This window comes from Podarcis cretensis (genome assembly GCF_951804945.1).
Source record: "Podarcis cretensis genome assembly, chromosome: 1".
Lineage (NCBI taxonomy): Eukaryota > Metazoa > Chordata > Lepidosauria > Squamata > Lacertidae > Podarcis > Podarcis cretensis.
Genome location: NC_137170.1, coordinates 45156661 through 45180228, shown reverse-complemented (window position 1 = coordinate 45180228; position 23568 = coordinate 45156661). Strand labels below are relative to the sequence as shown.

General features: G+C 43.6%; 1 protein-coding gene and 1 long non-coding RNA gene across 4 annotated transcripts in view; one reads left to right on the top strand and one right to left on the bottom strand.

The window, feature by feature from the left end:
- The window catches only part of TYRO3 (TYRO3 protein tyrosine kinase), an 81609-nt gene that overhangs the window by 9548 nt on the left and 48493 nt on the right, over window positions 1-23568 (bottom strand). For all 3 annotated transcript variants that reach the window (XR_013835568.1, XM_079964423.1, XM_079964422.1), the window contains exons 10-17: window positions 15790-15919; window positions 14538-14635; window positions 12698-12793; window positions 11776-11856; window positions 10617-10709; window positions 9341-9462; window positions 8244-8353; window positions 877-1036 (exon numbers count right to left, since the gene is read on the bottom strand). Coding sequence is in view for 2 of the 3 variants with exons in the window: in XM_079964423.1 (XP_079820549.1) it covers window positions 877-1036; window positions 8244-8353; window positions 9341-9462; window positions 10617-10709; window positions 11776-11856; window positions 12698-12793; window positions 14538-14635; window positions 15790-15919 (890 nt within the window). In the remaining variant the exon portion in view is untranslated. The remainder of the gene's footprint in view (window positions 1-876; window positions 1037-8243; window positions 8354-9340; window positions 9463-10616; window positions 10710-11775; window positions 11857-12697; window positions 12794-14537; window positions 14636-15789; window positions 15920-23568) is intronic.
- Window positions 3226-8080, top strand: LOC307214504. The gene is made up of 2 exons (XR_013838166.1): window positions 3226-3259; window positions 7959-8080. It is a non-coding gene; the product is annotated as an uncharacterized lncRNA (long non-coding RNA).

Sequence of the window (23568 nt, the reverse complement as noted above, 5' to 3'; positions counted from 1 at the left end):
AACGCTTCTTTTGTTTCATGCTGCTTTATGTTTCAGAGCTCCGTCACAGCCCTGGTGACGTGCAAGGCACTTTCACACGCACACCACACTTCGATTTTGCAAAATTGCCAGCATTGGCTTTGGACTGAGAAGCGTGATGGTCCCTCATCACAGGCAAATGCCACAGAAAGCAGCTTGGCCAGCCCTATGCTTGGGCACTGGGAAACGTTGAGAACAAACGTTGTGTTATATTAGCCCAGGGCTTCCAAGGTGCTTCCCAACAAGTACCAGACTGTAGGGTGTTTGGGAAGTGTTGCACAAAGTGCTTTGCTCAGTGTTTCCCAGTGCCAAGCATAGGGGTGGCCAAGTTGCTTTCTGAAGGGACTGCCTGTGCAATTGAGCCTCCCAGTTTCCATATACAGTGGTACCTTGGGTTAAGTACTTAATTCGTTCCGGAGGTCCGTTCTTAACCTGAAACTGTTCTTAACCTGAAGCACCACTTTAGCTAATGGGGCCTCCTGCTGCCACCGCGCCGCCGAAGCACGATTTCTGTTCTCATCCTGAAGCAAAGTTCTTAACCTGAAGCACTATTTCTGGGTTAGCGGAGTCTATAACCTGAAGCGTATGTAACCTGAGGTACCACTGTACATATCCCTTGCCCACAGCTGACATCACATTTGGGGCAGGTGAGTGTGGCTTGGTGGAAATGGCCTGGCAGGCCAAACGGAGACCTGTGTCAGGCCAAATTTGGCCAGCAGGCTGGAGGTCTCCACCCCGGCTTATGCCTGGATAAATGTGATCGTCTTTAAGGTGCCACAAGAATCTTCACGGTTTTTGCGGCAACAGAATTTGTACGTAGGGAAACAGGTGCTCCTGGGAAGAGCAAAGAAGGCTCACCACATCACTATGTGTTGTGTAGAGATTGTCCGCCAGGCTTTCCAGTGCAAGCCACTTCACTGGCAGCTTGGAGGCACAGCCCTGGCGGTAATAGTCTCCACTATAGATTTTCTTTGAAAGCCCAAAATCAGCAACGCACACGTTCATGTATTCATCCAACCTAAAGGAAACAAAAAAGAAGAAAAAAGAATTCAAGCAACTTGGCATACGCAGGAAGAAAACAACAAGTGCAGGTTTCTCCTTCAAACACTGCCGCCTTCCCTGGCTTGAGAGTCTCACAGTTACAATTCACAAGGTGAAGTATGCTTAAGACTATTGGTGAACCTGAGTCATCAGCAGCTGACACCTGCTGAGTAGTCGGCATGACTGGTAGTCTCCCAGCTGTTTACCTTAGGAAGTGAGCTACCTATGTCTAAAGGCCATAGGGCATAGCTCAGTGGAAGAGCAGCTGCCTTGCATGCAGAAGGCCCCAGCCTCAATCCCTGGCATCTCCAGGTAAGGCTGGGAGAGACTGGACAGCCATTGCCAGTCAGTGTAGACAACGCAGAGCTAGATGAACCAATGGTCTGTCTCAGTAGAAGGCACCTTCCTATGTGACAGTGAGAGGATGCTGGTTTCAAATGGATGAGGTGATTCACTTCAGCTTGCCTCCTTCAGGGAGGAGTGAGCTCTTGAAGGGCCCAATAGGCCCCTTCCCCATCCTTCACAGCAGCTCCTCAAAGACCTGCACACACCCCCTGAGAGGAAGGCTGAAGAGGCCAGGCTCATGAAGAGGCCACTGATATCATGAGAAATACCCATGACAATAGCAGAATGGTACCCAAGCATATGTCTGTGTAACAAAGTTGCTATAGATTTTTCCAGTTGCTCCACTTATCTAACTGGTCTAAATTTTCTAAACACCTCTCCAGACAATGTTGCAAAAGAGATTTAAGAAAGAAAAAAAAGGTGAAGTGCTATATGCATACTAATATCCATACCAAAATATCCAATCCCCACAGAATGGGATAGGAGGAAGAAGAGGGTTTCTGCTTAGGAACAGCCAAACACAACTCCTCCTTATGGTCTTCCAGACTTGCTTCTGACACTTTCATGGCTCTGTTTGATTTTGATCTGCCTCGTCTCAGTAAAAATAAATGATGGGATTCACTTGACAAGCCCTCTCAGTGGAGCCCTGTGCAAGGATTTCCGCTTATGCAACAGGGCTCCCTGAAAAAACAGGTCTTGGGGGAGAGGTCATGAGAGTCCTGCCCCCAGAACAACATTCAGGGGAGGGGGATTCTTCCATCTGGCAAACTAAAATGCTTGTGCAGAGGGAACATTTGTCACAGCATGATTCTGAATTCTACCCATGTTTTGAATTTTATATCGTGTTATATTTTTGAAAATTGTTTGCCACTTAAGAGAGATTTTTCTTTTGATTGAGAGGTATATACACTTGCTAAATAAAATAAACAATAAATAAAATTTGAGGCGGGGGGGGGGGAATAGCTTTTTCCTTTATGTATCTTTCTTTTAAAAAATAAAATTTATCCTCTCCTGCAAGCCTTCCCACATTTTTCTTTGTTGAAACATTTCTCCTTGCCTTGTCTTTCTGAGCCAATGTCACCACCTTCTGGAAATGGTGGGCAGTCTAAGAGATGGGTTATATGAGCTCGCTGCTTGTCTTTTTGGTTAGTCACATCTAAGAACTTCAACAGGTACACACCCACAGGGAATATACTGGGGGGACGGGGACTGACAAAGTGGCACAGGTTCAGGCTGGGGAGATGGGAAGGTGTGAGGCTCATGCCATGGAGAAGTGTGAAAGATCCATGATATTAGCGCAGGTAAGGGAAGTTTGTGGCCTTTCAGATGATATTGGACTCCAACTCCTATCAGCCCCAGCCAGCATGGCCAGTGGCCAGGGACGATGGGGGCTGGAGTCGAGTAATATATTTTTATTTAAGGTTATTTTTACTGTTGTTAGCCGCTCTGAGCCCGGCTTCGGCTGGGGAGGGTGGGATATAAATATTACTATTTATATTATATTATATTATATTATATTATATTATATTATATTATATTATATTATTATCAACTCAAAATACTAGTCCGAATGTTGGGAAATTGCAAGTTTCCTGCAATGGATGCATTAGCAGCAGGCAATGTTGTTTGGATCTCCTGCAAGAGCTAAGCAATCAATGAATTGTTTCATTGTTCACAAAGGCTCTCCATGACCTAGTTTCCTTCATGGACTTAGTCATGTTGGTTTCTGCTCTCTTCACTGTGCAGCGAAAGGCTTGTCACAAGACAATGTTTACATTCCACAGAGTTACTGCTGGAGTTTTCCCACGGGAAAGGGGAACTGGATGTGACGTACACTGGTTTCCTGTTTTTCACTGTTCTTTGCAGTTCAGTGTGATTCTCTCTGTGCTTCAGAGGAGAGAGGATGCATTTTTCTGCTTCGGCAGAGACAAGATGTTTTTCTGTAATCTACCAGCTTTGAAATGTAAATAAAGCAATATAGAGCATGTTGGCACGTATTCCTCATCATTCCGCTGTGCACTTGGATGCTACAAATCAACATTTTGGTTATGGACTCCAGAAGTCGAATCGGGCTCCTGGCAAAGGAGCAAAGACGCAGTCATCTGATGCCGGCAAAAGGATCGGAATGCAGAAGGACGGATCGGACGGTATCTGCGCGTCAAGATGATTGATGAGGTATGTGCTACTGCTCCGGGCAGCCTGCCAGCATCTAATTAATGGCTTTATGGCTGGACTTTGAACTTTTATGTCCGTTTGCCGGAAACAGGCAGCGGCTATGCCTATGCTGGGGAAATCGAAAGTAACTTTTAAAAGGGCTGAAGCAGCTGCAGAAGTGACGCAGCATGATTTACAGCAGAGAGAAAGCTGTTTTGAACTTGCCTTTGGAATGAGGCTTGAAGCAGCAGAGACGCAGCTTGTATAAAGCAGCTTGTTTAAAGCAGCAGAGATGACGCAGAAGGCTAATGCCAGAGTCATGATGGCCCTTCAGGATGCTTGTGGGATTCCCAAGCTCAATAAGAAAAATTATACGGACTGGGTTATCTATGCAGAGGCTATTCTGCGGAAAGAGGGTCTGTTTGAAGTTATTACAGACACCCCCCCAGCTCCAATTACAGATGCATGGAAAGCTAAAGATTCCAAAGCAAGGGGAACTCTTACATTGATAGTATCCCCAGAAGAGCTCTGTCTATTGCGTGATAAGACCTCAGCCAGAGAAATTTGGGGCGCTTTGAGAGAGGCACACTTGAGGACAGAAGCTGGATCTACTATGTTTTATTTTAACAAGCTGCATAAGATGGCTAGCTGCAGAAGGCTGGCTGATGCAAGTGGGGAATCTGGTGCCAATCAGCCACATGCTCAGCTCAGAGTAGCCTGTGATACTGCCATGATTCAGAATGAAGCAGATTGCCAGGGTGATAGCTGCATGGGAAAGGGGGAGTCTTCACAGACGTCATCCCATAGTGCAGTGGAACCACCAGATGGCGCCAAAGCTTTGAAGGCAGTGAAATGCTACTCGTGTGGACGTCTAGGCCATATGAAGAGGGAATGCAGATATCCCAGGGCCAAGACAGAGCAGCGCAGCGAAAGCTCATCGCGTGGAAAAGGCCAAAGCAGAGGCAAAGGTCCGGTGTCCAGGACAACGCAGCCCAAAGCAATGGTCTCACGCTTCACTCCAAAAGTTGCAGAGGTCCAGAAGACGTCTAGATCTTTCTTCGTTGTTGATTCAGCGGCAACCCACCACATGTGCAACGATAAGCGACTGTTCGTGTCTTTTACACCGCAGGAAGGTGCGATTCACCAGGCGGATGACCACACAATTCCCAGTAAAGGCTACGGAACTGTTGTTCTTCACAGTTTGGACTTATCGATACAGAATGTACTTTATGTTCCAGATGCCAAACATAATCTGCTCAGCGTTGGACAGCTGAATGAGCGGAACATTGACGTTTCCTTTAAGAACAAAAGGTGCATCATCACAAAGAAAAATGATTATGTATTGTATGCTGAATATGTTGATCGTTTATATGTTTTGTATTATGATGATGTTGTGCAAGATGACACTTGTTGCATTGCAGGTTCTAACAAATGTTTGCATGCAGAATGTATTAATGATTTTCATCGAAAATTTGGTCATTTGGGTTTTGAGGCAGTATCTAAAATGCCTGCCTTGGTTGAAGGTATGACTATTAAACCCTGCAGGTACCACATGAAGTGCAAGGCATGCGCAGCAAACAAGGTAAAAATGGCTGCGAAAGGTAAGGTGTCTAGTAGGCAAGCTACAGAACCATACCAAATTGTTCATGCTGATTTGGTTGGACCACTAGCGCCCTCTTTGGGTGGAAATAGGTACTTCATGGTTCTCATTGATGCATTTTCCAGGTATATTCATGTGTACAATCTCAAGCAGAAATCAGAGGCTTTTCCTAGGTTCAAGGAATTCTGTGCTTGGTTGGAAAATGTGCATGGTAAGAAGGTAAAAATTCTTTTCACAGATCGCGGGGGAGAATTCACTTCTCAGCAGTTTGAAGCTTTTCTGACTGAGAAAGGAATTCAACACGATTTGTCTAGTCCTCGCTCGCCATGGCAGAATGGACTTGCAGAACGAGCAAATCAGACATTGCTTCAAGGGTTAAAAACTTTGCTACATGATGCAAATCTTCCAGAGAGTTATTGGGCCGAAGCTCTCTCATGTTTCACTTACAGTTATAATCGCAGGTTATCTTCAGCGATTGGTTGTACCCCCTATGAGAAGATGTTTGGCAAGAAGCCATACATCAAACACATGAGAATTTTTGGTTCTGACATGTGGGTTCACTCACCACAAAACTCCAAGTTAGACAAGCGTGGTTTGCATGGTATCTTTCTAGGTTATGAGAAAGGTTCTTACAGAATAAGGATGACTGACTCTAAGACTATTAAGCTCACAAGAAGTGTTGAGTACAATGCCAAGTGGGGGGAGAATGTGGGAATTTTCCAATGTTATCCTGATGACAGTGATGAGACTGAGGATAGTCAAAAGCAACCACAGCAACCCACACCCACTGATGAAAGTTCTGATTCTGAGTCTGAAACTGAATCGGGTGATTCAGAGGATTTCAAGAGTGCGAAAGCCTCTATGCGACCCTCTGAAAGCTCTGATCAGGAATTGGAGGAACCATTGTTCACAATAGGTCGCTTTTCTCCTAAGGAGGAAGAGGAGAGTGTTGAAGACTTAAGGCTAATTCGCAGGTCACAAAGAGCCACAAAAGGCAGACCTCCAAAGAGATTTGCTGATGAGTTTGCTAAGATAGCAGTAACAGCTGTTAAAAGCTCCAAGAAGGTATTTGAACCTTCAAGTTTCCAAGAAATCCAGGATTTGGATTCAAAGGAAGCTGAGCCATGGTTAAATGCCATGAAGGCTGAGCTTGATTCCTTGGAAAGGAACAAAACATGGGAACTTGTTCCAGTAGTTCCAGGAATGAAACTGCTTGGAAGCAAATGGGTCTTCAAAGCGAAGACTGATCAAAATGGCAAGATAGTCAGACACAAAGCCAGATTGGTAGCCAGAGGTTTTGCACAGGTACCAGGTGAAGACTATCACGAGACCTACTCACCCACAGTGAGGTATGAGAGCATTAGGCTTATGCTCAAGCTAGCTGCAGAGGACAATCTACACATTAGTCACCTTGATGTGAATACAGCTTTTCTGTATGGATCTCTAAATGAATCACTTTATATGCTTCCACCTGATGGCGTACAGGTAAAACAGGGATTTGTTTGTGCTCTGAAAAAGTCCCTTTATGGTCTCAAACAAAGTGCACGGTGTTGGCACACAAAACTCACTGAAGCATTGTTTTCTCTAGGTTTTAAGCAAGGGAAAGCTGATCCATGTGTATTTGTCAAAGAGGAGGGGCAAAAGAAACTGTATTGTTTGTTTTATGTTGATGATCTTTTATTCTTTTGGGAAGATGTCACAATGTACAATAACGCCCTAGCTCAAATGAAAGAGCACTTTGACATGAAAGATCTTGGTGAGGTAAACAACTACCTATCTCTGGAAATAGAGAGAGATCAAGATGGTAACATTCTAGTACACCAGTCACGGAAAATTGCTAATGTGTTAAGCAAACTAAACCTGATGGATGCTAACGCTGTAGACACACCGATGATAACAGGTTATCAGGTAGATGACACTGAAGAAGCATTTTCTGACACTACACTGTACAGAAGTGTGCTAGGCAAGCTAAACTTCATTGCCAGATGTTCAAGACCAGACATTGCTGTTAGCTGTAATTTGCTAAGCAGACAAGTCAACAATCCTACTGTTAAAGATTGGAAAGCTCTGAAACGCATAGCGCGGTATTTGAAAGGCACTATGCATTACAGACTGAGATTTAACAATCAGAAGTCTGGTGGTCTTGAGATATTTGCAGATGCAAGTTTTGGAAGTGACACAACAGACAGGAAAAGCACGTCTGGAGTTTGCTATATGTACAATCAGGGTCTATTTGATTGGTCATGCAAGAAGCAAACAACAGTTAGCTTAAGTACTTGTGAAGCTGAACTGAATGCACTGTCTTATTCACTCAAAGATTGTGAATGGTTGTTACAATTGTGCAAAGACATGAGAATTCCTGTCAAATGTCCAATCCAGGTTTACCAGGACAACAAAGCATGTTTGGCTTTGCTGAATTCTGATGGTTGTAAGCAAAGCACGAAGCACTTGCAATTGAAGTTGCAACATGCTAGGGAGCGTATTCAGAAGGGACTCGTAACGGTGTCCTATATGCCAGGTAATGAAATTCCTGCTGATGTATTGTCCAAGATTGTATCAAGGGATCAACACTGTACCTATGTGCAGAAGTTGGGTTTGTACTGATATTGTACGAACACGCTGCCCAGTGGTGTTCACAGAAAGGGGGAGGATGTTGGTTTCTGCTCTCTTCACTGTGCAGCGAAAGGCTTGTCACAAGACAATGTTTACATTCCACAGAGTTACTGCTGGAGTTTTCCCACGGGAAAGGGGAACTGGATGTGACGTACACTGGTTTCCTGTTTTTCACTGTTCTTTGCAGTTCAGTGTGATTCTCTCTGTGCTTCAGAGGAGAGAGGATGCATTTTTCTGCTTCGGCAGAGACAAGATGTTTTTCTGTAATCTACCAGCTTTGAAATGTAAATAAAGCAATATAGAGCATGTTGGCACGTATTCCTCATCATTCCGCTGTGCACTTGGATGCTACAAATCAACAAGTCAGCTGCAGCCACACCTGGGGACCCTTGGGCTTTCCCAACTGACCTTTTCTGTTTCTCTTAATCTCTGCAAATGCTTCAGTTAACCAATAAGCACTTTGTGGACTTACATGCAGTTCCGAGCAGCAAGGTCTCTATGGATGAAGTTTTTGGAGCTCAGGTACTCCATGCCACTAGCAATGTCAATCATAAACTTCAAGAGTGTCTGAAGAGGCAGGTTCTGCAGAAAAGAAGAACAGTTATTAAATGTGCAATTATTGGACAAACTACAAATGTTTCGTTCAGGCATTTCCCCATTCATGATCAACTCTAGAGATGACAAACTCTGATTAGAAGAGCCAGGCTGGATGTAGACACATCAAAGAAGCATTTCAGTTAAACGTGTTGCAAACTTTATATGAGAAATTGGGTGAGCAAAAGCGGAACTCCACAGCACCATCTGGTGTCACAGTGTTAGAATGAATAAACAACGTATAAAAAGCGTTTTTTCTTTGCCAATGTAGTTGAGTCCCCAGTCCAAAGGACTATATAATTTAAACAATCTTACTGGCTAGCTCCAATCTGACTACATGCCCCTCTGGGCATCCTTTTATTGTGCAAGCATGATTATTTGTGCTCATCGTGGGTTTGTGCCAATTGCATGGGATCCCACACTCAATACCATTTGCCCCTGCAAAGGTTTCAGGGCAGGCATTCTGTTTTGTTTCCAGTCAGTGCACTTCACATACCTTCCTGCTGAAATCCTGTAACTTCTTATATCACAAATGTTCTGGTGGTTTAATCACCCTGCTTTTGTTGCACTGTAGTTCCCAACAACAGTGCAAAAAACTTACGGGAAGCAACACAGAACAACTAATATAGCAGAATGGTGTATGGACAGCCTAGTATAAGGCCACAACTAATGCACTGTTACCTCATCCATTGCATTTAATAAATGTTGCAGAACACAACTGCAAACACACACACACACACACACACCAGTCTGGAGGTGCCCAGGATGAGCTTTACATGTTTATATGCTGAGCAATGAACAAAGCTTGTAATTTGTCTTTAACTGACAGCAAAAAGTAGAATGCCTGAACTTAATGTAGGGTATAATAGGTCTGCCCCAATACAAGAAGATGCTTAGTGTACATTCAACAAATAAAGACGTGTGACTTTCCAATTAATTCTCCTTTGAGAGATTTGGTACGAGAGAGAATCTTACAAAAGGGTTTTCTCCAATCCGGGACATCAGTAGAAAAGAGTGAAGGTCTCCATGCTTCATGAACGGAAGGATAACCATTGGGATTGGAAGCCGGCCTTTAGGCCGATTGCGCAAGCTGACTCCTGATACGAGAGAAGAAAAGAGCAACTAGCAAGTATAGTCATCCCTGATCACCTGCCCAAACCTATTGCCTTCCAGATGTTTTGGACTACAGCTTCTATCGTCCCTGACCATTGGCCTACTAAGTGGGGCTGGTGCAAGTTTCAGTCCAAAACATCTGGAGGGCACCGGTTTGTACTCCTTTGTTCATAATCTGCTAAAAATATATTGCTATTTTTTCTGGAGGGCTGAATGTCTAAATCTTTGGTCTGATCCAGCCCCTGCGTTCAGTGATATCTATTTTTATTTACTACACAAGAATGTGTAAGCATTAAGTCATTTACAGATGTTGATCATTCTCCTCTAAGGAGTTATCAGAAAAAGCTCTGCACTTCACAGTGCCATATACTATAAATCCAAAAATGGGCTTTTTTCTTCCTTCCCTTGAACCCAGGAACATCCCATTTAATGCAACAGGATAGTGTGTGCTCTGAGGTCCCATTTCTTAACCTGCTCACCTAATGCATCTCTGTCTGCAGTGCAGTAAATGTAATTGTCTGATATATAATGTTTATTTGTTGGCGAAGTGAGTGTCAGAGAAGAGAAGCAGTGTACAGTGGTACCTCGGGTTACATACGCTTCAGGTTAGAGACTCCGCTAACCCAGAAATAGTACCTCGGGTTAAGAACTTTGCTTCAGGATGAGAACAGAAATCGTGCTCCGGTGGTGCGGCGGCAGCGGGAGGCCCCATTAGCTAAAGTGGTGCTTCAGGTTAAGAACAGTTTCAGGTTAAGAACGGACTTCCAGAATGAATTAAGTACTTAACCCAAGGTACCACTGTACTGTTACAAGCATTTGGAATGTGAGAGCATGTAAGTTCTCAGAGAATTTATACTGTATCAAAACAGGGCAGTACACGACTTTACTGCTGCCGTCTCCCAGTTTAGCACTGCCTGCTTCACAGCTAGGAAGGGCTAGCAATTTGGGATGGTGCCATAGAGCCACTCTCCCGCCACTTGCATGACTGTTGCTAACTGGGATGGTGCAAGGGGAGGGTGCCCATGCTCCACTGCCCTTGCTATTGGTAAGTGGCTGGGATGGCAGTGTCAAGAGCTGCTGTGCACATGAGCTGTGAAATATGCTTTCAGTGCTAAATACAAGATTCAAAAGAGCTCACCAATCAGTTTAGTAACGTGCGGATGGTCAAACTCTTTCATGCAGGCAGCTTCCCTCAGGAATTCCTCAATGTCATTTGAGGTGAAGATATCCGCTACAATAAAAGAAAAGAATGCTGAGGTTTCCTTTTGAACTAGGTGGGGGTAACTTCCAAGGAAACAACCAGAAAAGTTAGAGCTCCTAGAAGCATTGGCCACCCTTCATTGAATGTTTCCACTGAGAAGCATACAGACACATTTTATATCTTTAACAAGATTCATATAATGTAGTAGGACAAAAGAGCTCTAACTGGGTTTACAAGACTGTCTTAAATATTTATATAGAATACCATTTTTTTAAAAAACCTGTAGCCACATCCACAACATACATTTAAAACATTCTTATTCCACTTTAAGAGTCATGGTAAAGGTAAAGAGACCTCTGACCATTAGGTCCAGTCGTGGCCGACTCTGGGGTTGCGGTGCTCATCTCGCTTTATTGGCCGAGGGAGCTGGCGTACAGCTTCATGTGGCCAGCATGACTAAGCTGCTTCTGGCGAACCAGAGCAGCGCCCGGAAACGCCGTTTACCTTCCCACCGGCGCGGTACCTATTTATCTACTTGGACTCTGAGGTGCTTTTGAACTGCTAGGGTGGCAGGAGCAGGGACCGTGCAACGGGAGCTCACCCAGTCACGGGGATTTCAACCACAGACCTTCTGATCGGCAAGTCCTAGGCTCTGTGGTTTAATCCACAGCGCCACCCGCATCCCAATTTAAGAGTCATGACTTACCTGCAAAGAATCCTAGGAAATGTAGTTTGTTAAGGGAATGGAGAGTTGTTAGGAGACCCTAAATGAACCACAGTTTCAAGGATTCCTGGGGGCAGGCAGCATTTTACCTGGAGATGCTGGGGATTGGGTTATTGTTATTGTTTTGTGTGTTATTTTGGTATGTATTTCTGCGGTTTAATATTGTAATCTACCCTGTGATCCTTGGATGAAGGGAGGTATATTAATTTGATAAATATTAAAATAAGATAAAAATTGAATCCGGCACCTTTTGTATGCAAAACACATGCTCTACCACTAAACTATGAACCCTTCCAAGGATCACAGGCATAGTAAGATGTGTAGTGACACTGAGGCACTGGGGACATTTCAGGGACCCTAGATATTACTCACCTTTGAGCATTTTCACCGCAACCTTCTGGAGAGAGCCATCAGGCAGCTTCAGCTGACCCTCTCTTACAGACCCAAATTCCCCTAATAAGGATCACAAGAAGAAAACAAGGTAACATTAAGCATAGTGCAACTGATTTTTAATCCAAGGGGCCATTAAGGATGGAGTGGTTAGGTAGAGGGTCAATGAAACACCTGCTGGAATGATTTTCAAAGATGTAAGTGGGCAATATCACACTGAAACTCAAAATCTACAGTCTCTCTCTCTCTCTCCTGGAAATATAGACAATTAAGAGCTGGCGGGAACTTAGGGCATAATTCAACCAAAGTCAGCCAAAATCAATGGAAGTTAGAAGAGCTCAGTTTTGGCTGCATTGTGCCTCTGGTTCTTTACCATGCAATGAAATACCAAATGGTGGAAAAGGACATTAGCAGTAAGCTAGAGCAGTCATGTCCTTTAAACCTTTCTCCAACTTTAGCCCTGGCTCTTATTGCTTTCCCCTTTTCCCGTAACAACCTTTCTGCTCTCTGTTTACCTCCCGTTCATCTCCTTCTCTTTCATATATTTTACAAAGTACTCTCTACCTTTTTCTTTGTGGAATCTCTTCACTTATTTGACTTCTCGAGTTCCCAGGGTACCTCAAACTGCCAACCATAGCTCTACACTGCTTTTATTGGGCAGGCTAAAGGATATACAGAATTATTGTTAAGACCCAGATAAAAGATAGCTTCTAGACACATTGGGATTAATCCCAACAATGCAAGGGTGCAGAAAATGTGGTCCTCCAGAGGTTGCTGGACTACACCTCTCATCATCCAAGGCCCATTGGGCAAGCCTGCTAGGACTGATGAAAGTTGGGAGTACAACAATATATGGATGGCCACGAGTTCCCCAACCCTGGTCCAGGCTCTGGTTCACACTCACCTTTGCCTAGCATTCTTCCTAGAGTAAACTGTTGCTCCTGGATCAGGACATCTTTCAGTTTGGTCTTCAAATCATCACTGATACCTATACTGTCCACTGGAGAAACAAGAGAGATAGAAAAAGGGGCACGTAAGCACAGAATCTCAGTAAACCTAACTGTTGCTATTCCCTAGAATCACGAGGTTTCCAGATGGTGTTGAATAAGACACCGACTTTGAAAGATGCTCAGCCTTTCTACTCAGAGAGGATGTTCCTCTCTGGTACTGGGATGGGGAACCTGTGGTCCTCCATATGTTGTTGGACTCAAATTCCCACCAGCCTCAGCCAACATGACTACAGGTTAGTAGTAACGAAAGCTGAAGTCCAGTTAACATCTGGTTTCCCACCTCTGGGCTACTTATATGTTCACGATTGCTGCGACAGCAATTCCCCTTTCTAGTCTTATGAAATATGAGATGCTTCAAACTTCCAGAATTATTTCCTTGCTTTGCAGCACCGCCCAGTGCTAAAGTTTCAGAGAATTTCTCTTAAACAGCTAAGAGGAATTAAGAAAAAGTTTAAGCAGCAAAAACGAATCAGACTTGCACCAGTCCGTTTGACAGACGGCCATTTGAGAAGCAAACTGCGGATGATAAATCACAGCTGTTTGGAAACCATTAGATCTTTGAAGTTGTGGACTATCTGAACTTCCATTTGAGGTATATTATAAAGGGTATTTTGTACACTTCAGGTTTAAATTCCATATCTAGGTCATGTCTAAGGGATGCTAACAAAAAATAAAACCAGTTAATACACTTTAAATGCTATATCAGCAGCAACCAAACCAAGATAAACTCAAGTAACATTAATTAAATGTCTGTATGAATAAGAAATGTTAATCAGTCTCCAAAAAGTGGCAAAAGAAGACCTCGGAAGCTTACTCATATAAGGTATTTCACAACATGGCTACCAAAACTGAAAAGTTGATGGTCCTTGAAGCCAGTCCTATATGCAACAGACCATGGTAATTAAAGCAGAGTTGCCCCCATTTATCTTGGATGTTGGGAAATTTATGAGAGACAAGGCTTCTTATTATTGCAGTACAGTACATCTTGATAACTTAAACAATTTGTGAAATCTAGGGCCACAATTATATGCGTGTTTATTTGGAGGTTAGCCGCACTGAAATCAATGAGACATGAAACTCAATCCTAGCCACACTTACTTGGAAGTAAGGCCCATTTTGGTCAATAGGGCTTACTCCCTAGTTAATGTGCATAGGCAGTGGCGTAGCGTGGGTTGTCAGCACCCAGGGCAAGGCAAGTAATTTGCGCCCCCTAACCCGTGGATTTGCGCCCCCTAACCCATGGATTTGCGCCCCCTAACCCGTGGATTTGCCCTAACCCCAGATGTTTCGGCCGGTGCGGCCGGCCCCCCCTGCACCGCCCACGCTACGCCACTGTGCATAGGATTGTCATTTTGTTTCTAAACCATAGTTCGGATTAGGCTAGAGAAGGAAAATATTCCCTTGCCTCCATCTCAATCCAGCAATGTATGATTTGCCTGCTGAAGAAGTCAATATACAAATTGCAGAGTTAGATAGGGGATTTTGACTATAGTATCTTGGTGGATTTCAAAGTTACATCTGAGGCAAGATGAGTCTTTTGTCAAAGTCTGTCAGTGAGATCACTGTGTTCCTTTCTTAGTGCCTACATGAGGAACGTTTAGTGTCTGACAAAAATAATGAGAAAATTTTGCATGGAGTAGCAGGGGAGAAAATAGCAGTTTGCCCTGAGAGCCTTGGAAACTCATCGGATCAATGGGATCTGTAGTAAAGAATCACTCAGAACATTTTACCTACATGTTGCCTCAATAAGCTCTGGGCCTTCTCTGTTGAAAGATCTCACCGCTCTGAAATGGACGACTGGATCCCCTCCCACCACACTGCCAAAGGCATGACTAAAAGAAGCAAAAAGGAGCAAAATGAAAATCTCATTACCGAACTATCACTGGAGTGCTACAAAGGTGCGTTGTTGTTCCACATACATATACAACAGCTTAGAAACTCTCTGAATTTCCAACCATTTCATCTTAGTGATGCTGTGCAAAAGGTCTGAGCTCCTTGGGCAGGCCCTTCCAGCCTCAGGTTTTCCAAAGGCTTCAGGAATGAAGAGGAGCACAGGAACAGTACCCTCCCCAGCAATAAAGGAAGCTGCTTTATACTGAATACCAGGCCATTGGTACACTGTACTCAGTATTGTCTACAATGACTAGCTGACAGCACCTCTTCATGGTTTCAGACTGGAGCAGGCTTCCTCAACCTCGGCCCTCCAGATGTTTTTGGCCTACAACTCCCATGATCCCTAGCTAGCAGGACCAGTGGTCAGGGAGGATGGGAATTGTAGTCTCAAAACATCTGGAGGGCCGAGGTTGAGGTAGCCTGGACTGGAGCCTTCCCAGCCAGGTCTGGAGATGCTGGAGATTGAGCTTGCATGCAAAACAGATGCTCTACCACTGAATTATAATTGCATACAGAGTTCTGTGAGCTGTGTTTCTTTATCTCTCTGTATTCCTTTGCGTGGTGTTCTACAACTGAGCTACAGCAAGAAACACTGGGCCTACTGAAGCACCCACAATGCTGCTCTTTCTTGTCCAGGTTGCCAATACAGCTCCCTCTCTTCCCCTTATTCCTCCTCCCTCTACTGTCTCTAACAGCAAACTGTAGCATGACCAGAGCAGAGCAAGCTATATTGGCCAGCTGTGATGCATTATCAGGCCAATGATGGGTAGCCATGTCCCTCCAGATGTTGCTAGGCTGCAATGCCCATCATCCTTGACAACTGGCCATGCTGGCTGGGACTGATGGGATTTGGAGAACAACAACATGGGGAGGACTGCAGGCTCCCTATCCTTGTGCTAGCCACTGCCACAGGCCATGGCACTTCCTTCTTGCCCTGTTCAGTTTTCCTGCTCTAAAAGCCAGCTCCACTTTGTAAATAGGAGAGGTTTTCCTCAATCCGACCTGGGTTGCTACATAGTTATGGGCAACCCTGTGATGCAATGTGGTTGCATTAATGCATCCAGATTAAGAGATGATGATGACAAGAACTTGCCCAAAGCGAGTTTCTTTTCTTCTTTTCCGCAGCAGGATCAGTGCCAAGGCAACTGCTGTGACGAGTGCAGTAAGAATGCCTAATACTACAGGGACCCAGGATGTGCCATAGGGAGGTTGTCTCTGTCCTCCTGTGTACAAAAGAAATCCTCAGTGAGACAGTAGGAAATCACATTTAGAAAATTGCAACTCAAAGTAATCCATCTTAAAATGGGCATGTTCCACAGTGTAAGTACTCAAACATCAGAAGCAGACACATCTGCCATGTCCCAAAGAACCTGAAAAAGATGTTACAGCAATAGAGTGTACCTTGTTGTGACAGGACATCCCAGCATTTGAGTGGCAGCCACCAACCATCTTCAAAACCTAACTACAAATTCCAGGTTTGGTGAGCATATTCTGAAGATCAATGGGCTCCTTTGCGAGGAAGGGCAGGAAATACACTTAGTAAATAAATAAAAAGAACTAAGAGCTGAAACTCGTTGCCCAAAGCCTCAACAGAATCTGATGAAGAGTTTACCTTATCCTTGCTGGGCCAGGATAAGGTTGCTACAAAATTCCAGCAAAATATAAAAGCAAGAATGACAGAATTTACATGAGTGTAGGGATGGAGGGTGCAGGGATTGCACAATTTTTTTGGAAGCGTCTACTGTGGTCTGTGAAAGCAGCACTCAAGTAGTCGCTACTGAACTTGCTTTCAATCCCAGATGCAATTGCAGCAGCCTTTTAGGATTGGCCTTTAGCTATTGAAGAGAACAAGGAAATCTTAGCAGAACAAGGAACTTGTAGCAGGAATAATCTGCATACGAGCTGCCCAGGGCATAGGAAATTTCCTGTTAAAATGTGTTGTATCAGCAAAAGAGAGGGAAACTTCCCCCCTCATCTTTTGTGTATGGAGTGTTTTTCGGTTGTGGCACACAGTATTATGCAGATATTTTGGAGTGCTGTAATATAACTTATTCGTCCCCTCTCCCATTCTCTTACCCTAAGGCTGTGCAAGATAACATCCCCAGAGGCCTTCTGAATATCAGCATAAAGAAAGTGGGGGAAATTAGATTATGAAATACGCCAATTTGTAAGCATCCCAATTTAGACTAAAGCTATAAAAGCCCTAGACATGTGATGATGAGGAAAAACTGAGCAATGCTTGTTCTTTGCCAGTCCATTTTTATTGGCTAATATACAATCTTACTAAAACTGTATCTGTAGACAGGAAAATCCATTTAGCCTCCTCAGATGCATGGATACCTGACACCATTCCACTCAGATGTCCATATCCTTAATACTGTTCCTAGCTATATTCAGCCTCACTCTTCTCCACTCAATGCTTTTCTCATAAGAGATGCTTCTATTCACCTTTCTATTTTGTACACCTTCATGCTGATACCAGAACATTTGGGCTGTACTCTATTCTCCCTTGATTTGCTGCAATCTATTCCCTTTCCACTTACACATCTGATTTTGTGCCCTTTAAATTCCAGCAACTTTCACCTCCAGAATCACTCTAGAAAAGCTAGGAGTGGGTGGTATATTACTGCTGGGTGGTCTTTGGTCAGCCCCCTTCTCCCCCCCCCCAAAAAAAAAACCTTGCAAAATATGCTGCAATTGATCCCAAGAACATTTAAGACTGTGCAACCAACAGATGGCAATTGAGAGAGATTGACCACACTTGCACACACAAATGAAGAACGCATAATAAAATTGCACTTAAAATACAGACAGTGGTTTTTATTTTAAAAATTTAAATTGTGGGACTAGTACAGACAGGCAGCATTTTCACCAGGAAATGCTAGAGTAAGGTGGAATTCTATCTCAGCAACGAAGAAGCAGACAAGCAACATCATTACTGTGAAAAAATTCCTCCAGTAGCACCTTAAAGACCAACTAAGTTAGTTCTTGGTATGAGCTTTCAGGTGCATGCACACTTCTTAGATACATCAGATACAGTGCGTATCTGAAGAAGTGTGCATGCACACAAAAGCTCATACCAAGAACTAACTTAGTTGGTCTTTAAGGTGCTACTGGAGGAATTTTTTTATTTTGTTTTGACTATGGCAGACCAACAAGGCTACCTATCTGTAATCATTACTGTGCTTAGTGTGAAAGGTACACACCCACAACACCAGGAGGAGAAATCAGTATTTCTGATTTTTTTGTTTCGTTTTGGCAAAAGTGGGAGGTTTGCCATCAGGAATGCACCTGTGGTGCTGGCACCAGGAACAAATGGTCTTCATTCTCTGGTCTGCTCTATATGGAGGCAGGAAGTCTCTAGCCCTTACCCTGGAACCATGCTTGCTAAAAAGAACAACAGGAAAATGTCCACTAGCTCAATATTGAACTTAACCCAAAAAAGCTCTCCATTTCCAGACTGCATCATCCTACATTAAAAATGTTTACTTCACACGTTACATGCCACTTTAAACCCACAAGTTTTGTGTGTTGGTCTAAAGTCCGAATTAGATACAAAAACTTGCACTTAGCATCACTTGCAGAAGCACCTGAGGGCCAGGCGCATGTCATCACCTTTGGGAGTATTCCCATGTGGATTGGGGCTGTTGCGTTGTGAGAACCCACATCTCTACCCCATGTTCTTGGTGGCTATTGCTAGGGGGCAGGCATGAAAGCTCCCTATTTATTCTTCTTCCAAAGTTAAAATGTCTCCAGTGTTCCTGTGGAAATCACAGCACACTCCTTCAACTGGGACGGGACAAAGGCAGCCAAATGCAGTGCCTTCAAACAGACTGGGCACATCGCCATTCAGAAAAAGGCCCTTCTGATGCATTAAGAACATGATTGGCATGAAGTAAATGACACAATAGTACAGTGCCAGTAGTAGTGATAGCCACAGGTGGCACTAGAAGGGGGCAGGGGAGACAAGTGCCCCATGAACAGGGAGCTGCCCCCATTTGCCTCCCCATTGCTAGACTCCGCCATTTAAAATATACTGTTATTTTTCTTTCAGAGATCTTAACATGTGGGACACAACTCACCCACCTAAAAATATACCTTGCCCCTCCTGTGCCACACATACACCCAGTTGTTTTCTGTTGCTGACACTGATGAGAGCAACAGAAAGAGCCTACTAGACCCTTCCCACAGCCCTGAAGGAACAGGGCGCAAGGCTGAGGGTGCTTCAAATAAGAATGCATTTGGTTTCCTCAAACAGCACCATTAAATCTTTTTATAAGCTTCCCCACCCGTATGCTAACAAGCTGCCCCAGATATTTCACACGCAGTGGGAACTGGAAATGCCTATTCAGTACCAGCTAGTTAATTCTAGAAAGTAAGCAATTTTTATTTTCCACCAGGCTCAAGCGTAGAACAAAGTTTCATTATTTTTACAGATCTATAGTTTTGGTGTGTCAGCATTTCCGTAATGAAGCTTTATTTTCAAGCGTTTATAAGCTCAGCAACATACTGTGTTAGGTGTGGCTGTGGTTGGGACACAAACAAGCCTCAGGCTGAGGGAGAGGGAGAGAGAATGTGTTTTAAGTCCACTGAAATAATTGGACTTGAGAGCGCCTAACTTTGTATAAGATTGTTGCCTTCATCTACAATCTCTCAGCCCTGTTTTGACATCAGTCACATTTCCGAACCTGTGGAAGATGTTTATTTGTATTGTTTTGCTCTCTGCTATGAAGAAGAACCATAATTAGCAAAGGAAGAAAGGGTGGTTTTAAGACTAAAAAAAACCCCTGAGGGGTGTCTATGTATTTAAAGGTCTTTGAGGAAAAAAGGAACAACAATTTTGGGTAGGGATGGGGGAGGAAGCAGCACAGTGAACCCTGAGAGGGGGGAAAGTGCAATGTGGTACAAGATTTCCCAAGCTCCTTCCTCACTGCTGAATGTGCCATCCATGCACAGTGCACAGATAAGTAGGGAATCGGAAACCGTCATGCACAGGATTAAGAGTTGCAGATTTGGAGTGCCCAGTGGTAGGGAACACACTTTGCTTGCACAAGACTCCAGGTTCACTCCCAGAATCTCCAGGCAGGGCTGGGAGATAATCCTTTCAGAAACCTTTTAAGAGCCATTGACAATCAGTGTCAACAACACTGAGCTAAATGGACTGGTATAAGACCCATTTCCTATGTTTTCAAAGAGCTTTGGCTTGCTTCACACCTTATGGAATTATTACACACAAAGCACTTCTGTATAGGCATGTACAGTGCTTTTTTCTGGGGGGTACGCAGGGGTACGCATACCCCCTAAACATTTTTTAATCTTTGTCCTTTTGTCCTTTTACTGGATTTATTTTTCCAGATTTGAACTATAAAATGGTGATTTTCTTGAGTCAAAATGAGAGTACCCCTAAACATTTTTTAAGAAAAAAAAAGCACTGGGAATGTACTGTTGATTTGTAGCATCCAAGTGCACAGCGGAATGATGAGGAATACGTGCCAACATGCTCTATATCGCTTTATTTACATTTCAAAGCTGGTAGATTACAGAAAACCATCTTGTCTCTGCCGGAGCAGAAAACTGCATCCTCTCTCCTCTGAAGCACGGAGAGAATCACACTGAACTGCAAAGAACAGTGAAAAACAGGAAACCAGTGTACGTCACATCCAGTCTCCTTTTCCCGTGGGAAACACAACAGTAATGCTGTCTGTGGAATGTAAACATTGTCTTGTGACAAGCCTTTCGCTGCACAGTGAAGAGAGCAGAAACCAACATCCTCCCCCTTTCTGTGAACACCACTGGGCAGCGTGTTCGTACAGTATCAGTACAAACCCAACTTCTGCACATAGGTACAGTGTTGATCCCTTGATACAATCTTGGACAATACATCAGCAGGAATTTCATTACCTGGCATATAGGACACCGTTACGAGTCCCTTCTGAATACGTTCCCTAGCATGTTGCACCTTCAATTGCAAGTGCTTCGTGCTTTGCTTACAACCTTCAGAATTCAGCAAAGCCAAACATGCTTTGTTGTCCTGGTAAACCTGGATTGGACATTTGACAGGAATTTTCATATCTTTGCACAATTGTAACAACCATTCACAATCCTTTAGTGAATAAGACAGTGCATTCAGTTCAGCTTCACAAGTACTTAAGCTAACTGTTGTTTGCTTTTTGCATGACCAATCAAATAGAGCCTGATTGTACATGTAGCAAACTCCAGACGTACTTTTCCTGTCTGTAGTGTCACTTCCAAAACTTGCATCTGCAAATATCTCAAGACCACCAGACTTCTGATTGTTAAATCTCAGTCTGTAATGCATAGTGCCTTTCAAATACCGCGCTACGCGTTTCAGAGCTTTCCAATCCTTAACAGTAGGATTGTTGACTTGTCTGCTTAGCAAATTACAGCTAACAGCAATGTCTGGTCTTGAACATCTGGCAATGAAGTTTAGCTTGCCTAGCACACTTCTGTACAGTGTAGTGTCAGAAAATGCTTCTTCAGTGTCATCTACCTGATAACCTGTTATCATCGGTGTGTCTACAGGGTTAGCATCCATCAGGTTTAGTTTGCCTAACACATCAGCAATTTTCCGTGACTGGTGTACTAGAATGTTACCATCTTGATCTCTCTCTATTTCCAGAGATAGGTAGTTGTTTACCTCACCAAGATCTTTCATGTCAAAGTGTTCTTTCAGTTGAGCTAGGGCGTTATTGTACATCGTGACATCATCCCAAAAGAATAATAAATCATCAACATAAAACAAACAATACAGTTTCTTTTGCCCCTCCTCTTTGACAAATACACATGGATCAGCTTTCCCTTGCTTAAAACCTAGAGAAAACAATACCTCAGTGAGTTTTGTGTGCCAACACCGTGCACTTTGTTTGAGACCATAAAGGGACTTTTTCAGAGCACAAACAAATCCCTGTTTTACCTGTACGCCATCAGGTGGAAGCATATAAAGTGATTCATTTAGAGATCCGTACAGAAAAGCTGTATTCACATCGTGGTGACTAATGTGTAGATTCTCCTCTGCAGCTAGCTTGAGCATAAGCCTAATGCTCTCATACCTCACTGTGGGTGAGTAGGTCTCGTGATAGTCTTCACCTGGTACCTGTGCAAAACCTCTGGCTACCAATCTGGCTTTGTGTCTGACTATCTTGCCATTTTGATCAGTCTTCGCTTTGAAGACCCATTTGCTTCCAAGCAGTTTCATTCCTGGAACTACTGGAACAAGTTCCCATGTTTTGTTCCTTTCCAAGGAATCAAGCTCAGCCTTCATGGCATTTAACCATGGCTCAGCTTCCTTTGAATCCAAATCCTGGATTTCTTGGAAACTTGAAGGTTCAAATACCTTCTTGGAGCTTTTAACAGCTGTTACTGCTATCTTAGCAAACTCATCAGCAAATCTCTTTGGAGGTCTGCCTTTTGTGGCTCTTTGTGACCTGCGAATTAGCCTTAGGTCTTCAACACTCTCCTCTTCCTTCTTAGGAGAAAAACGACCTATTGTGAACAATGGTTCCTCCAATTCCTGATCAGAACTTTCAGAGGGTCGCATAGAGGCTTTCGCACTCTTGAAATCCTCTGAATCACCCGATTCAGTTTCAGACTCAGAATCAGAACTTTCATCAGTGGGTGTGGGTTGCTGTGGTTGCATTTGACTATCCTCAGTCTCATCACTGTCATCAGGATAACATTGGAAAATTCCCACATTCTCCCCCCACTTGGCATTGTACTCAACACTTCTTGTGAGCTTAATGGTCTTAGAGTCAGTCATCCTTATTCTGTAAGAACCTTTCTCATAACCTAGAAAGATACCATGCAAACCACGCTTGTCTAACTTGGAGTTTTGTGGTGAGTGAACCCACATGTCAGAACCAAAAATTCTCATGTGTTTGATGTATGGCTTCTTGCCAAACATCTTCTCATAGGGGGTACAACCAATCGCTGAAGATAACCTGCGATTATAACTGTAAGTGAAACATGAGAGAGCTTCGGCCCAATAACTCTCTGGAAGATTTGCATCATGCAGCAAGGTTTTTAACCCTTGAAGCAATGTCTGATTTGCTCGTTCTGCAAGTCCATTCTGCCATGGCGAGCGAGGACTAGACAAATCGTGTTGAATTCCTTTCTCAGTCAGAAAAGTTTCAAACTGCTGAGAAGTGAATTCCCCTCCGCGATCACTGAAAAGAGTCTTTACCTTCTTACCATGCACATTTTCCAACCAAGCACAGAATTCCTTGAACCTAGGAAAAGCCTCTGATTTCTGCTTGAGATTGTACACATGAATATACCTGGAAAATGCATCAATGAGAACCATGAAGTACCTATTTCCACCCAAAGAGGGCGCTAGTGGTCCAACCAAATCAGCATGAACAATTTGGTATGGTTCTGTAGCTTGCCTACTAGACACCTTACCTTTCGCAGCCATTTTCACCTTGTTTGCTGCGCATGCCTTACACTTCATGTGGTACCTGCAGGGTTTAATAGTCATACCTTCAACCAAGGCAGGCATTTTAGATACTGCCTCAAAACCCAAATGTCCAAATTTTCGATGAAAATCATGAATACATTCTGCATGCAAACATTTGTTAGAACCTGCAATGCAACAAGTATCATCCTGCACAACATCATCATAATACAAAACATACAAACGATCAACATATTCAGCATACAATACATAATCATTTTTCTTTGTGATGATGCACCTTTTGTTCTTAAAGGAAACGTCAATGTTCCGCTCATTCAGCTGTCCAACGCTGAGCAAATTATGTTTAGCATCTGGAACATAAAGTACATTCTGTATCGATAAGTTCAAACTGTGAAGAACAACAGTTCCGTAGCCTTTACTGGGAATTGTGTGGTCATCCGC